Source organism: Taeniopygia guttata, chromosome 15 (assembly GCF_048771995.1).
Source record: "Taeniopygia guttata chromosome 15, bTaeGut7.mat, whole genome shotgun sequence".
Taxonomy (NCBI): Eukaryota; Metazoa; Chordata; class Aves; order Passeriformes; family Estrildidae; genus Taeniopygia; species Taeniopygia guttata.
Window position 1 is genome coordinate 9,424,279 of NC_133040.1, and position 17,184 is coordinate 9,441,462.

At 43.6% G+C, this 17,184-nt stretch overlaps 1 protein-coding gene across 1 annotated transcript in view; it reads right to left on the minus strand.

Annotated features, from left to right (window-relative positions):
* Positions 1–17,184, minus strand: part of GRK3 (G protein-coupled receptor kinase 3) — a 58,757-nt gene that overhangs the window by 18,739 nt on the left and 22,834 nt on the right. Inside the window, exons 3-9 of the mRNA XM_030286027.4 lie at positions 11,791–11,864; positions 9,350–9,451; positions 8,462–8,536; positions 7,498–7,559; positions 6,472–6,523; positions 5,764–5,855; positions 4,579–4,678 (exon numbers count right to left, since the gene is read on the minus strand). Of these exons, the coding sequence (XP_030141887.1) occupies positions 4,579–4,678; positions 5,764–5,855; positions 6,472–6,523; positions 7,498–7,559; positions 8,462–8,536; positions 9,350–9,451; positions 11,791–11,864 (557 nt within the window). The remainder of the gene's footprint in view (positions 1–4,578; positions 4,679–5,763; positions 5,856–6,471; positions 6,524–7,497; positions 7,560–8,461; positions 8,537–9,349; positions 9,452–11,790; positions 11,865–17,184) is intronic.

Genomic DNA, 17,184 nt, shown 5'->3' on the forward strand with positions numbered 1-17,184 from the left:
TCCTTCCACGAGGTTCAAACATAAAGGTTTCTGTACATTTATAAATCTTTATAAATTTATAAATCTTCTAAATATTTATAAAGATTTTTATATCTTTGTATATATTATTTATATATCTTTATATATATGATTTATATTTCAGAGATCCCCACAGTGCCTGGGTACATCCTGCCCCTCTCCAACACAACTGCACTTTATGTTTTGCTCCACCCAAACGGGAGGGATGGGTGTGAAACACCTGCACAACATCCAGGAAAAAAAGCCAAATGGCCCTAAAAATAAGGAGCCTGATGTGGTGTCTAACACAAGATACACCTCTGGTTATGAACTCTGTGCTGGGGACTATTGTAGCTGCCACTTAACTTCACAACAGCAGCTTTAGCAGAATTATTAACTTAATTTCCTGTATCGACTGGATAATTCAGAAGTGTCCCCAAGCAGAGCTCCTAAAATTTCAGAGCAATCTAATTACCCAGAAGGATTTAGTGGTAGAATTTAAACACCACACATAGACAAATAAAAAGGTTTTTCTACACCAGAACATAGCTTGCTTATATTTTTATGGATTTTAAAAATAGAAGTTATCTGGAAGTGTAAATGTGATGCATAACTCATTTTTGTGCAAGCATTCCTAATTTCATCGCTACCCTCTCCATGCTTTACAGAGAGAAAAACTGTACTGCAGTATTTTCCTGACACAAAAATCACAGCAAAAGAGTATTATACAGCATAAAAATTTAAAAAAAAACCCTCCCTACAGTTATTTTTTAAACAACACATAAAGCAATAAAACCAATTTCCCAGGAGACCAATTCTTCATTGCAATCAACTTTCTGCTCTGATGAAAATAAGCAACATTATGACATTAATGTGCGAATTAAAACCAGTTTGGAAAGAGTTCCTTACATCCAAACAATCCTGGACTGAGTCCAAAGAACTGCTGAAGTCAAATTTGTGGCAATAAATCATGTGGAAGGGAAAAGAAAAATAGAGCAACCATAAAAAAAAATCAGAACTGTGATATTTTAAAGATATTAGCACACTAAAAAGTGCTCTAGGAGAAAATCTTGGGTTTTGACTCTTCCCTGAAAGCCAAGCACTTGACTTTGGGGTACAAAGTGACAGCAAAGAGGGGACAGAGGTGTTCAGAGCACACAGCAGCTGTGTGGAGGGCAGCTCTGTCCTGACATGTCACCCAAAGATGTGACAGTGCTTGAAACACGTGAAAACCAACCAAGTACCTGTTCTGCTCCAAAAAACCCTATTATTGATCTTCTGGGGTCTGCTGGGCAGGGCCCTCCAACTGAGGATATTCTGGGATTATATTTATCATCCCTTGGAGGAAATCTTGAATCCAGCCACCAGTAAAATCATCTCAAGAAGATCTGGGTAAGGCAGCTGAAGTGCTGAGGTGTTTTTAGAAAGAAAAAACTGGGAGCCACAACAGAGAGGAGCCAAATCCCTGCACAGCCCCTGGTCTTGCAACAGACAGATGGAACAATCCCCTCCTACCCTCAGGAAAAGATTCATGGACTAACAACTTTCTTCCACAAGCCCTTTGGGACTGGCTGGTTTCACAGGGTCCATCACTGCCTTCCACATTCCAGTTTTTGAACAGAAATCAGGCAAATACTGGCTACTACAGAAATTAAATAAATTTTTCTTTTTAACAGAAAGTAAAATCTTTTCCCTACTCGATGACCTTCCAAGGATTTCACAATGTCTCTCCTGACAGAGGCTCTGTGGGAGGGGAAGATGGGGCCTGTGTCTTGCAGAAGAGGAAACCCAAAGCTCAGTGACAGTTTGTCCCCGTTACACCACAGTGACACAGCAAAGGCACCAACGGAGACTGAGCCCTGCAGGGCACAGTTTGGTGCCACCAGGCCCATCCAGGAGACTCCAGATGCTCTGCAGAGGTGCCTCTGGTACTCCTGAACCCACTGGAAACGTGGCCATGGAAAGCTGCTGTCACCACCACCGACTCCAGCATGGGAGCTCCCTGCTCCAGGAGTGCTGGGGAATGCCAGAGCTTGAGGTGGATTAACAGAGCTGATTACACAACCAGCTGTATCATCTGCACAGCTGTTATGATGCATTTTGCAGAGGCATCTGGATTCCCAGTTAAATGATTAATTGTACTGTGATGGATTTCCCAGTTCCATTCTGCTCTGGGCACACCATGAGCCACTCCCAGCTTCTGTTCAGGGATTGAAGGAATTCTCTTATTCTATCACCTTCAAACCCATCTCATTCTGCATATTCCAAGTGCTCCAGCCTCTCCTGCCCAGGTGTACCTGACCTGAATGAGCAGCACTTTGTACAAAACCTCTCTTCAAAGTCCTTCGGATTTCTGGGAATCTGAAAGAAATGTCACTCTAATCAGCTGATAATCCTTAACAAAAGAAACAAATGGTTCCTCCTGCTGCTGCCCCTGCTTCACTGTGTGATGGCCTGTGAGAAAACTGCCTCCACCAGCAGCTTCTGAACTATTTACCCTTAGAATCTCTAGACATGCAAATTCACATTCAGTGCTGGAGCCACAGAATCACAAATTAAAATTAATGGGACAATTATTACTCGTTTGCCTGGATTTCATGTCTAGTCCCTACTACAGACCTACTCCCCACTGGTTGTCAGGAATCCTGACACACATGCATAAAGCACCACTTATCTCTGGTGAAAACAGGTAACTTGATTTAAAAGCCTGAAGGGATAAATCACAGATCCCAGAAGGGTTTGGGTTGGAAGAGACCTCCAAGTTCATCCAGTTGTACCCCTGCAAGGCAGGGACAATTTCCACTATCCCAGGTTGCTCCAAGCCCTGTCCAACCTGGCCTTGGGCATTTCCAGGGATCCAGGGGCAGCCACAGCTGCTCTGGGCACCTGTGCCAGGGCCTCAGCACCCTCATTCCTTCCTAATACCCCATCAAACCTGCTCTCTGGCAGTGGGAATCCAATTCTCCTTGTCCCAGGCTCCTCCCCAGCTCTCCTGGAGCTGCTTGAGGCACTGGAAGCTCTCTTTGGCTTAGTGGTGGCCATGGCAGTGTGGGGATAACACCTGGATTTGAGGCTCTTCAAGGTCTGTCCCACAGAGAAGCTCCCCTGATCTCTGGGGACACAGCCCTGGTGTCTCAGAACAAAGGCCACCCTCTGCCATGCAGGGAATCCTGCTCTTTGCACAGCTCTTGTACAAAACCCCACACACAGAATCCCTCCTCATCCTCATGCCTCCCACGCTGAGTGGTTAATTCATGTACCACGAGGTGAGGGGAGTGAACCTTCCTGCCAGCATCACCCGGAGCCATGGCAACCATGGTGTCACTGCAAGGGGGCAGAGCCACCTCTGTGGGACTCTTTAAAATTAGAGGGTTTTGGGCAAGCTTTAGAGATAGTAGGATGGTGATTTAGAGCTAAGTAGTAGCTCTAAGATTGGTAAGCAGAAAAATTATATAAGTGGAAAGAAAGCACAAAGAGAACAATAGTTTGTGTATTACCACTTAGGTAGGATAACTCCTTAACTTGTAGAAAAGTATATCTGGTGAGATATTAAGAAGTTTTAAGTTTAATAATGGAGTTCTGTGTATTGTATCTTAAGGTTTATAAACAAGCATTGTATTTAAAATAAGTAAGTATTGTTTTAACTAAAGGTACGTATATTTATAGTGATTAGATAAAACTACTGTCAACATGCTTTTGCTTTGTGTAATTGGTCAAAAAGCTTTTAAAGTAAGTTGTAACATTAAGTTCTTAGTCTGCTACTTGAGATGTGAGCTTCTAGCATCTTCCCATTGTCATAACCATGTAGTAAGACTGATGCTAAAAAATAAACAGCTCGAGACGTGTTCCACAGCAGTCCCATCCCATTCATAATTTATACATAACCCCCAGCCAGCCATAACCTCCAAATTCCTCCTGCCTGGAATTTCTCTGAGCCCAACACACCTGGGCCACCCCCCAGTGGCCTCCAGGGCTTGGGAGCCAACAGCAGGCAGGTGCTGGCTTTTTGCACACACCAGTGATGGTTTCAACTTTAGATCTTAATTAATCTAATTTTAATCCAATTGATAAATACAACAGATGGCTTGGTACACCTTGACCCAGCTACAGCACATAGAAAACAAAAAGGGAAAAATTTGATATCAGAGTAATAGGAAAGGGAAGTTTCTGGAGTTTTGACTGCAGGAGCACTTTAGATCCCACCAAAGTACTATCTAACTATACAAAAAAAAAAAAAAAATTCAATCTTTTTTACAAGACAGAATAATGTTTTGGAAAAGTTTCAAACAGAAATACTTTAAAAAAGGGTATTTAAAACATCAGGAGGGTGGGAGGATGAATTACCTCAGAAATGGGCACCCCCTCAAGCCTCTGCAGCAAAGATGCTCTTTCTGTAGGACCCAAACTGATCAAACAAGTTTGGTTTTCCCTTCTCATTTCAGACACATTGCAAGAATCAGGGGGAGGCTCCAGTGGGGGTTAATTTTTGCATGTCACACAACGGAATTGATGGAATATGCATTATATGTAACACCTTTTATATTATATGGAAGAAAGAAAGAATAACACAGTGATACTTACTCCTGTACTGACAAGAGACAGCATAATTCTTTCATTTAAGGCTAATGTTTCTCCCTGCTTCATCTTAATTCTCTTCTTATCTAAACATTTCATTGCATACCTGAAAAATTAAAAATAACCATTCAGAAAAAGCACCAAAACTCTCCTCTGTCAGGACTATTCACTGGCAGTCAGGCCATGCACATTTACAGGATCCTGTAAGCAAGCTCTTGAAAGACTTAAACCCAGGACTAAAAACATAATTTCAGGCTAAACCTCCAAAATCTCCCAGAATTAACACATTGCCAGCAGAAGCCTCCTGACAGAGAAATGTGCTTTAACAAATAATTCCATGTCCAAACCATCACAGTGAAATAGGAATTACACAACATATATTCATTTTCTCATACCTACAAGCAAGGCTCTGCCTTAGGAATTAAATAACAGAAACTCTGTTATGGTACCATTTAATTCCAACAATTTCAACTCTACCAGGAAAGCAATATCTTGAACACACGCTGAGTTTTATATTTTTTTTTTTCTCCCTAATTTTCTTTCTACTCAGAAAAAGTCAGATACACACAAGAAAGCTTTTTTAGTCTTCTACCATCTGTGCTACACAAATTAATAAAATTTTGCTCACAAAGGATGTTACCCTAACAACCACCAACCACAGGAGGATACGATCCAGGCTGGGTATTTTTCCAAGATGTTGGGTGAGTTCATTAATAGACATCAGTGAGGAGGACACGTGTGTTCCTCCACACCAGACTCCTAGACATGGGTGCTCATGGATTTTTAGGAACTCCCCACATTACAGCAGTGCTTCAATGCCCATCCCCATCCAGCCCCAGAGCCTCACCTTGGCTCCAGCTCCCAAAAACAGCCACGTCATTCTGACATCAATATGTTGGGAGCGGGGGAGTGAGGTTTGCATTTTAATTTCCAGACTGAGAATATATTCACGTGTTCCTGCTGAGACGTCTGTAAGGGTGAGTAAAAATAACCCCTGACCCTGCCCTGATCAGAGAGAGGCACTGGGGATGTTCAAGGCTGATGGAAACCACAGAATGGTTTGGGGTGGGAAGAGACCTTAAATTCATGGGCAGGGACACCTTCCACTATCCCAGGCTGCTCCAAGCCCCATCCAACCTGGCCTGGGACACTTCCAGAGTTTACAATCACCACAGAGTGTGTGATACTCACATTTTTCCAGTATCTGCTTTTCTGCAGCCGTACACTTCACCAAATCCCCCTCTTCCTATTATTCTATGTACACTAAAATCATTCATGGTCAGCTGCAAATGGAAACACAAGCAACAAAACAAAACCTTCATTTTTCCAGCATTAAAAAACTTACTGTGAAAACATCTAAATGATCCATGAATGCACTGAGATCCTCAGCTGTAATTCAACAGCATTTACTGTGTTGGAAAAGGAGCCCCTCATTGTTGGTATTTCCAAGTACTTGGAAGCACTACAGTGTGAAGTAGCACCAAGGGGAATGAGGCTGTTGTCCCCAAAATCTGCCAGTCTCACTCAGGGCTATTTTTGCAGCCCATGTTGTCACACAGAAGTGCAGAGGGACAAAAGCTGAGGCCAAGGGAAGGGGCTCAGAGGGTGCTGGGATTATGGACTGGAGTGGCAAAGGGAGGTGGACAGGGATTGGGGCTGATAAAGAGCAGCAATTCTGGCACTTCAGCTCTTTCAGCCGTTAAAAAAATCAAAATTCTATTAGCTGAGGAAGGCAGAGGGGACGTCCAGACAGGAATCATCAGGGCTGTGCCTAAGAATAGCAGAGCAGTGACATCCACCACCCTCCTTAATGAGGCCTTTGCAGAGCAGGATTCAAAACTGAACATTCTCTTTCCTGTATCAGCCTCTGACAAGATAAATATACTTGTAAGTACTTACATGAATATTTAGCTCTACATTTTTCCATTGACAAAATCTAGTAAACTTGTCACTGCAAAAGGAAAAAAAAAAAAGTTTAAAAGTTGTCTGAGACTATTGTGTAGAGTATTACAGGAAATGTCAAGACTCTGATATTTAAAATCTAGTCTGAGCTAGGGCGTGGGGTGGTATTTAATAAATGACAGCCTTCCTTTCACCAACTGTAATCTTACCCCCACCAAGAAAAACAATTCCTAGGCAGAGCACACTCCATGTTCGACATCCTTGGGAGAGAAAGAGAGCAGATAACCTTATCCCTGGAAGTGCTCAGTGTGTCCCCACAGCTCTCTTGCATGGTTTTCAATCATTCAAAGATGGTTTTCAATTTTTAAACAACCATGTTTGGAACTAACAAACATTTAGATTACATCAAGAGAAAGATAATTATAAAAAAACACAGCTCGATTTATGTTTATGAACCTCCCTATACTCCAAGGAATATTTTCAACTCATTTTATCTTAAAATAAGGAAGACATCAGCAACACCACATGCTTTGGGGAAAAAATAATAAAATAGTTGCTTATTCCTACATGAATAATTAAGAATTTATTTTCAAAGTAAGAAATAACAGCTTTATGGAGGAATTTTATAATTATCACAGAATGGCACCAAACCAGTTTAGAAAATGGATTTGGGTGTTGCTGGGTGGCAGCTGAGCTTTGCAGAGCCAGACACAGGAGCAGGAAAGGGCTGCTCTGCTGAGCCAGACTCGTGCCTTCAGTTCTTTATTACACCTTTATTATATTTGGAATATCCCCAAAACCCCAGTTCTGCCTTTTCTCAGCCCAATCTCCAACCTCTCTGTGCCCTGACTGAGAAACCCCTGAGCTTTCCAGCTGGTTAGGATATCCCACAAGCTGGCTATTTACAAAGCTTGCTGATAAACCCCATTTGATTAATCATATTTTTAGCCTTATTTCCAGCAGTACTGAAAGAGCTTCCCACTACATTAGGCAGATAATTCAGGTAATATTCCACGTTCATACCTTTCCATAAATTTTTGAAATATTTTTCCTCGAAGACTATCACAAATTTCTTCTATATATGGCTAAAAAGGGTGAGGAAACACAATTAGTATTTAAGCAGATAATAAATGGCTTTTTTTCAATCCCAACCAATACACAGAATTCTCTTTGGCCCCACACAGCTCCTGGATTGTCCTAAAGAAGCCTCAACAAAGCATTTTAGCTTTACTTGGCTTTTGGAATCTGAGCAGGTGACCTGAAGTCAAACACAAAATATTTTTATAAGCTAGAAAACCTTAAGGGGCGTGGGGGCAATAAATTGTCACCCCTGTGGAATCCAAACTTCCCAGAGCAGCTCCCTCATCTCTGTGGTGCTTCTCTCCTCCCTGTCCTTGCTGAGAGATCAGCACCTTAAAATCACAGGTGACTTTTTCCAGGGAAATCCCTCCCCTGGGTGTGTCATGGCCCAACCTCCCCCCACTTAGTGCTGAGACATCCCCCAGAACTGCAATCACCGATTTCCAGCCCATGGCAACAGCCAGAACAGCTCAGGAGCACAACACACTTCAGGCAAGGGCAACCTCCACATTTTTTCAGCATATAAAAATACATCAGATTTAGATAAAAGACACTTAAGCTTACAAACACCCCCATGATGGATAAGACTATTTCTCTATTGTTGCAGCTCAGTTCACCCTGACAGGATGAGCATCTTCTTGATGGAAAGTGATTTACTCTAAGTCATTTAATGGCTTAAAATTACACAACTATAAAAACTCTTCTGTTCACACACCAAGGTATAGTTTGCTTTTCTGAATGTGCTTGAAAATATTACAGATAAGAAGAATAAATTGTAATTTTGACTTGGAAAAGCACTTAAATCCCACTTACAGCACAGAATATGTACCAGTCCCATTTATTCTGTCTCTTTAAACAGTATCTAAAAAGTCACTTTCTGTCAAAGAAGCTGACTGTGAAAACTCACCTGGAAAAGGCTGGCTGGCACTTGTTTCTTGGCTAAATGTGTTTGTACATGATCTACAGCTTGTTTTGAGAAGGGCTTTTGGAAAAGAAAAAGGAAGATTTCAAACAGTTGGAACTGTCAGGAGTTTCATTTCAGGTCAGAGCACTGTTGTTCTTTTCCTCACATGGAAACACCGACCCCAAGGGGAATCAATAGGGCCTCCCACAGGTGTATTACAGTGAATATTGTGTGAAACGTGCAGAATGATCCAGTAACAGGATTATTCTGAAGCAGAAAGGCAGGAGAGGGGAAGATGAGGAGGAGGAAGGTAAAAATCAAAGGAGGTGATGATCCTCCTTTAACAAATCCATGAAAAATCCCATTTACAGGCACAGCTCCAGAGCCAGAAGCAGACATGAACTTTTTACTAATAAAATAATGCATTTTGGGAGAAGGGAAGAAAAAAAAAATAAAAGCTTAAACCCTCCACCCAAAGCAAGATAGAACACCCTGCAAATCCTTCTTTCAAATAAGAGCAAATGAAACTGTTAAGAACAGATCAATGGGCCCAAACTTCAGCTAGAGGAAATGTGTCTTTCCAGTGACTTTAGCCACATCTCTATACACACACACTGCATTTATTTTATCCTTTTGGACACAGGTACTTAGTCTAAAGAAACATAAACCACACAAATCTCCTGATACTTCTTTTGTGTGCCACTAAGTTTAATGAAAATTGCAGCACGCCACCAACATTTACACCTCAAAAAATAAATAAAAATAAAAAAGCAACATTCTTAATTTGGCCAAACCCTGATACTGGATTTCAAAGGGAAATCTAGAGCATCCTGGGGATGGAAGAGCAGATGTTCCTGCTGCCAGGGAGGGGGAAAAGGGCAGGATACCCACATGGGAACAGGAGAGCAGCTCCTTCATGATGTAGGTGTCGTAGATCTGCCGGCTCCGCGACAGCCGCTCCTCCTCCGAGTCCAGCTTCTCGTACTCCTTGATCTGCAGCACAAGCAAACACCACACATTTCCTAGTGATTCCTCACTCATTGGGTCAAAACCAGGATTTTGGCTGAAGTTTTATTTTATTGTTTTCTTTACTGATGAAAAATCACCTGCAACAGCACAATGACAGCTGGGATTTCTCTTTAATATTGGAATTTTCCAGTCCCGGCACAGCTGCCCAGGGCGCTGGTGGAGTCTCCATCCCTGCAGGGATTTACCAGGATGTGGCACTTGGGGACATGCTCAGTGGTGGCCTTGGCAGTGCTGAGTGAACAGTGGGAGTCAGTGGGCTGAGAGGGCTCTTCCAACCCAAAAATTCCCTGATCAAAGCACATCTGGTACAGATGTCCAAGAAAGCATATAAAGCACATTTCAAAATGTTCACATAGTTCAGCTACACTGTGGATTTGAATCCTAAAAGTGGCTAAAAGACAGTTTTACAAAATACATCAATTTTCCTCAGGTGTGCTGTAGGAGATCAGTGTGCTCCAGGTGAAACAACAGCAATCCCAGATAGTTCATTTACGGAACAAAACCTGACAACCAGCTCCAGAACAAAAAGTTCTCTGAGTCCTGCTTCCTGGACCTTCCCAGCAGCAGCCAGCGAAGCCCTGGGATCCAGATCAGCAGTGAGCTGATCTGCCCTGTGCCACAGAATCCCAGGATTGCTTAGGTTGGGAAAAAAACCTCCAAGATCATCAAGTCCAATTATCAAGAGACAAACTAGAACCAGCCTACCTCTGGAGGTGGAACATTAATTAAACTCAGTATCTTTCTAGCTGTACTCCTCTTGTTTGCTGACATGATAAGGCACCAGTCCCACCCCAATGTGCCATCTGTGCTGCTTCCCCCTTGATACCAATTTATAATTAAAATGACTCAAAACGTCTTTGCCCAAGAAACACTTTTAATTAATGCAATGACACAAAATAATTAGCAGTACAGGAGGAAGCCTGATGGATATCTGATTGTCTTATTTGAGCACATCCCTCAATGTCTGGTTGTTGAAGGACACAACTCCCCAGTCAGTGTTGAGGGGTTCTAGCAGAGCCCCCCAGAGATCAAAAGGATCTCCTGAAAAACTGGCATCAGAATGCATTTATTTCCAAGTATTTAGAAGCTCTTTTTTGCCTTTTTTCCCCCCATTTCCCCCCGTTTTTCTTTTTAATTTCTTTTTTTTTTCCTTCTGAAACCGATAGGGATGAATCACTCATCCTGTTAAATGCCTGATCGTGACTCCAGCTGCAGTGATCTGAAATCCCTGGAGTACAGAGCTCTTCTACATCAAGCAATTTTTAATGTAGCAATGTACTCAGATTATTCTATGTGTAATAAATACAGCAAGTAAATCAAATATATAAAAAAAGGAAAAGCTCCTGGATCCGGTATGTCACAGAGGAAAACACAATGAACCTCTCTTTAAATATCTTTAATGGGATTTTTCCAGAAGTACATGACAAAGCACTGAAATTCTTTTGAGGCAACATTTTGCTAATAACCTAAAAATACAATTTTGAATTGTTTCAGAGATAAAGAGGCAGCCAAGAATATCTTGCTAAATAATCTGGTACAAGAGGCCTTTTCGGATTACTTATGACAGTGATATCTGAAGTGTATAAAGAGATGAGAATGATAGAAAAAGATTCTTTATCGACAGCAGGTATCTGATCTGAGTGGGGGAATGGAGTCTTGCTGAGGACTGATCTCCAAATTGATACCAGCTGTTTGTGCTGATAGCAAGAAAAACAGTTAAATTTTCAGCTGATGAGTGAAGCAGCCAAGGCTGTCCCAGCTCTAATTAACCCTGAGCACCAGGCATGGGCATGTCTGCCCTGAAACCAGCACCTGGGACAGGATTCACTGGGGGTTTATTCAGTGTCACGAATGTAACAGGGAATGAATGAATGAATGGAGCTATGGAGCTCAGGCCCTGCAGCAGCAGAAGCTGGGGAAGGCCAGGGCATTCCTTGGAATTAGTGCTCCCTTGGGATGTGCCCTGCACAGTGCCTGCCAGCTCCTCCACTGGACAAGGGACACAGCTCATCCATCTGAAGCCACCTCTCATGTCCCCTCTGCCACAGGGGCTCCTGAACCATCTGAGCAGCTCCCACCCCACATCCCTCCACAATCCCCCCCTGCTGCCTTTCCTACAGGTGAAGAACTGCTCGGAAGGACCTGAAGGGTTTCAGTGTCACCCCAACACCACCAGATCCTTTTCTACCAGTCCACAGTGCTTCACATTTCTCTGTGCTTCCCTCTCAGCATTCCCTGATGGAGCAGGAGCAGGACAGCCTCCCCCAGCCTCACAGCCCCAAACCTCCATCACCAGCACTCACCTCCTCATAGAACTTCAGCTGAGGGACAGCTTCATCGATCTCATTCATGCAATAGTCTTTAAAGAGCAAAAATCCTGGAAAGAAAAACAGAAACATCAGAAAAATTTGTCTCATTATGCTGATGACTTGTAAAAAGGCTCATGAAACCACCCGAGTTCCACCATGGGCTGTATAAACCTGTGTCACCATTTGCCAAGGTTTAGGATTCTGATTCCAGCTCTTCATTACCAGCACAAAGGATCCCAAGCCTGCCTCACCTCCCACAGGTGTATTAAACCCATTACTGCTTCCACACACTGAGAATTTTATGAGGCATTTCCATAATGCACCAAAATATCCTGTTCCTCTTCACAAACCACATTTTCTTCTTTTTTTCCCCCAGTAAAAACTAGACACTACTCACGTTTTGGGGTGGGTTTTTTGGGTTTTTTTTTTTTTTTTTTTGCAAGAGATTTACCTACATTTCACTGATGAAGCACAACCTCTTATGCACTGCCATTTCAGAATTACCGGTTTATGTTACCTCTAATGGGTTTTATTGCTCAATAAATTACATCAGGGTCTTTACAGTTCCTTTGCAAGTAATTTGGAGCATGACCCCGGCAGGCTGCAGATGAGAATCTTCCATTAGGAGCATTTTAATGCACTGTCACAAGCCTCATCCCATGGAAGCTCTGTCTTTCCCTGCTTCTGAGCTGGCACCTGCTACCCTGGAATTCCACACAGCAATCTGTGTCACAAATGTCCCCATCAGTTCCAAACCCACCCAAAGTCCCTCAGCAAGATGGTGCACCTCCACCTCTCCTTGCCAGCCTGGCTTTTTGAGGACAAAAAGTGAAATTTTGGGAGCTGATTCAAATTCCTTATTTCCCACATGACGGAACCAGCAGCAGCACGGAGCAGAATCCTGCTGAATGGACTGAACTTTTCTAGGACAATGAACCAAAGATTGGGTAATTAAGAGACTGAAGAGTGGCACAAACAGCTCTGAATGCAGTGAAAGAAAAATCCCTGGCCTGGTCCCAGTTCATGGCTGGTGCCCAAAAAAACCCACAAACAACAAAAAAACACAACAATAAACCACAAAGACAACTGTGGGAGGAGTGTGAAAATATACCAACACACATTTCCAGCAAGGCCACGCCAAACATTCCAGCCCTGCTTAGTATTTTCCAAACTTTTTAAATTTAATTATGGCAGAGAAAGAAGAGGTTCCCAAGCCCATGGCACAGGGAACAATCAGAGGCTTATGCAGCCACAGGACACGGGCTGCTCCTCGCCGAGGCCCCTTGGCACTGCACTGCAAAAAACCCAGATATACCCAAAATGTACAGACTGAGAGCTGAGGCTGCTCAGCCTGGGGAAAAAAAGGTTGGGGAGGGACCTCACAGCACCTTCCAGGATCTGAAGGAGCTATAAGGAAGTTGAAGAGGGTTTTTCATCAGAAACTGGAGTGGCAGGACAAGGGGGAATGGCTTTAGACTGAAAAGGAAATTTAAGTGAGATGATATATGGAAGAAATCATTCCCTGTGAGGGTGCTGAGGCCCTGGCACAGGCTGCCCAGAGAAGCTGTGGTTGTCATACCCCTGGAAGTGTCCAAGGCCAGGTTGGACCAGGCTTGGAGCAACCTGGGATACTAGAAAGTGTTCCTGCCCATAGCACTGGATGACCTTTAAGGTCCCCTCCAACCCAAACCACTCTGTGATTCTATGATTCAGACAAATCCAATCAGAGCCTACATTCCCCAGACTGGAATTGTTTCTGTTTCGACCTCCCATTCTATCAACAGACCCTGCACTTCCCCTGCAGCACAAAGGAAATCTCCTCCTTTACTGCTGCTCTTGGATTGAGTGAAAAATGATCAGCCAGAAACTGCAGCTCTCACATAATGGCACAACGAAGTGACAGATGCAGCATTGAGTAAGTGACAGGAGTTTTAAGAAGTTCAGGGGGAGCTGACGAGGAGCACAATAAGCACAGTTAACAGCACACAGAAAAATAAGCCCAGGAACAGAAAGCAGGAATTAATAAAATGATAGCGTTAAGTAACAGCTAAAAAGAACCAGCAATTATTTATGAAATAAAGATGCTGACAGCTTTGGCTTTAAAGATTCCTTCTGCTATAACTATATAATTTCTGCAACAACCAGATCACTGGTTGTTAAGGGAAAGGAAAAATATTTTTTAAGAGCTTCTTCTGGCAACACCAAAGTGATGGATGATATCAACAATACACACACAGAGTGTGAGGCAGCACCCAGCTCCTCTGGGCTCCCAGCCTCTGGACAACCATTCTCCCCCCCAAGACAAATTTGCCAAGTGCCATGATTGCACTGACTAATTACCAAGGCAAAATGTCTTTCAAGGAGGAATGAAGGCCACCTTTGAGGTTTGCAGTGTTCACCAGAGGCTCACAAGCAGGAAGGGATGGGCTTGGAAGATACAAGGAGGGGAACTAAGTTAACCCATCTCTTTAAAACAGAAAGCAAATGTTTACTTCAGTATTTATTTCAAATAATTATGTTTTTTCCAGCATGAGCACAGGAATTTCGTATGAAATCCTGACTCTAATCAATGGCATCCCTCCACCCCTGGTTTTTGTCTCCAGAATTCAGCCCTTCCCACAGCCAAAGAGCAAAAATGCTGCTGGTGACCAGCCACACACTCCAGACTCTTCATCATGTGTGTGGCTTCCACTGGACCCTGTCCAGGAGCTCTTTGCCTTTCTTGAACAGTGGAGACCAGAACTGAACACCACAGCCCAGATGTGGCCTCACTAGGGCCACTCAGCAGGATTAAAGCTATCTTCTCATTTTCCACTTCCGTGGCATTTTCCTGTCTGTGGCTCTGCCAACATCCCCCCAGGGCAGCAGCCACAGGGGCCAGCACTGGCCTCTGCCTCCTCCAGCAGTCTAAAGGTCACCTGTAGCCACAACACCACCTCTTCATCCCTGTCAATTAGCTGAGAGCACGGAATAATAAATAAAATAGAACAACAACGAGGAACTCCATCATAAAACACTTGGAGAAAATGACTTATCTGATTCTAACTGGAATTTTATGAGGATCTGATTCAAGTAACCTTTTAACAGGAGTAAATAAAAATCTTACTAAAGCAAACAGGAGTGACTAGGTGAGAGAGCAGAGCTAAAAATAGCCATGTTTAGCCCCGATACAAGCGTTCACAATGTCACTGATTGAAAGGAAGCTGCATCTATTTACAGCAGGCCTGAACATGGTCCAAAAACGCTGATGTAGCCTCTTTCTAGTAGGCAAAATAGCAAATTAGAGAACAAAAATATCAAGCTGTTTCCAAATCCTCACAAAACGTGCTGTGTATAAATACAGAATCCTGACAAACAAAGCAGCAGTGACATCTGCACCAGACACGGGCTCCTTTCCCAGCGCTCCGGCCAGCAGCTCCCGGGCAGGAAAAGCTTTGGGAATGTGGGATGCTGCTCAAGTCTGCAGCACAAGCTCTGCCCCTGCTCAGAGCACTTAAAGCTCTCCAATCTCAGTCATTCCAACATGTCTCTCATGATCTTTCCTGCTTGGTGAACTCGGATAACAACGAGAAGCCGTGGCCGCAGGGACAGCTCACATCCTGCTCTCTGCACCTCCCTGGCAGGACACTGAACCAAGGTGCGCCAAGGAAAGGTCAGGATGGACATCAGGAGGAATTTCTTCCCAGAAAGGGTGGTCAGGCATTGGAAGGGGCTGCCCAGGTGTCAGAATCTGAGGTATTGATGATTCTGAGATTGTAGAAAATCTCTGTCTTTCAACCCCATTGCCAAAGCAGAAGCCATAATTGGTCTGTGCTGCTTTCAAGGTTGTTTATTCTGTTTATCTCTAACATGTTCTGCTGCCCTGCCGCAGCTCTGTCCTGCAGGGCAGCGTGTGGGGCTCTGCCCTCAGTGGGATGGTACAAACATTAAATACCACAAACTACCTGTGCTGGATTTACAATAACGTGCCAATATCTGTCACCTACGTTGGACAGTGTGTCCCCAGCCTGAACTAACAGAAAAATGCCAACACCACAGTGAAACATGGAGGGCATGAAGAAGGAGAAAGAGGACAAGGCACACCCAATTTCCTCCATCTTGTCCCCTTTGGACCCTTAATCTAGAAACCTAAAATTTTACTTTTGCACCTGTGCCACACTTAATTATTGCTTATATCAAACACTCAGAACTTGTAATTCATCCTGTAAGATTGAAAACTCTTTTCCATGGACAGAGATCACAGACAGTGTCTCTGGGGGCTCTGTCCAGGGGGGTTCCTGACCCCTGCCAGGGCAGCCAGAGGGAAGCCCTGGATTCCCACCCCAGGGGGGTTTGGAGTGCCCATCCCTGGAGGTGTCCAAGGAAGGCCTGGATGTGGCACTCTGGGCTGGTGACACGGTGGTGATTGAGCACAGGTTGGACACGACGGTTCTGGGAGGAATTTCCTGACCCGAATGATTTTGGGATTCTGGGGCATCTCCTCCCCAGAAATGTCTCTTATGTGGAAATGCCACAGGACAGCAAAGCTCAGCCACCACACCACGGTGACATTACAGCACAGCTGTGTTTAAATCCAGCTGTGGGTGTGTTCAATCTCCTGAAATAGCCCTCAGTGACCTTCAGATCCATCAGTACCAGAACAGATCTGGGTCATAGAAACAAACACTGGGACAAAGTCTCAAAAAACCACATAAAAACTGTGATTCCCACCAGCCTGCAATTGTCACAGAACACCAAGCCAGGCTCAGACTCCTGCTCTGTGCAGTGCCCACACAGAGCTGCCACAGCACAGAGTAATTCAGGCCACCTAAGAGCTCCAGAACTGAGAGAACCACCAATTTCCCTCTCCAAGAACAAAGATCACCAGGCAAAACTGTGTAGGAATTGTGCTCTGGCAAGGTCCAAAGCCACAAAAATCCTCCCAGCCCAGAACGAATCACACTACTTTTCTTTCCCTAACCTATTCTTTTCTAATTGAGCCTAATGTTCATTCCCTTTGCATTCAAAATAATACATTATAACAGACTGAAACATATTCCTGTGCATAGAAAGCAGGGGAAAAGAACAAACTGTATTTCATGAGGACGTGCATCCAATGGTGAGGAGCACAGAACAATTCCACTAGAACAGAACCAAACTGAGCTCAAAATTAGGCTGCAAGTTGCCAGGTAGCTTGTTTAATGACGTCTAGAAATCATTATATGAAAATAAGATTTGGCTAAAAGGTTTTAAGTGTTGTCAAAGAAAAACTCTTTTATTTCCAGGCTTATTTTCCAATAGCTTTTCACCCAGGGAAATCATTGTTCAAGCTTGGTCAGCCCCTCTTTCTAAACACCAGACTTGTGCATGCCTGGAATTCCTGCAGGGAGAGGAGCAGGAGAGCTGAGC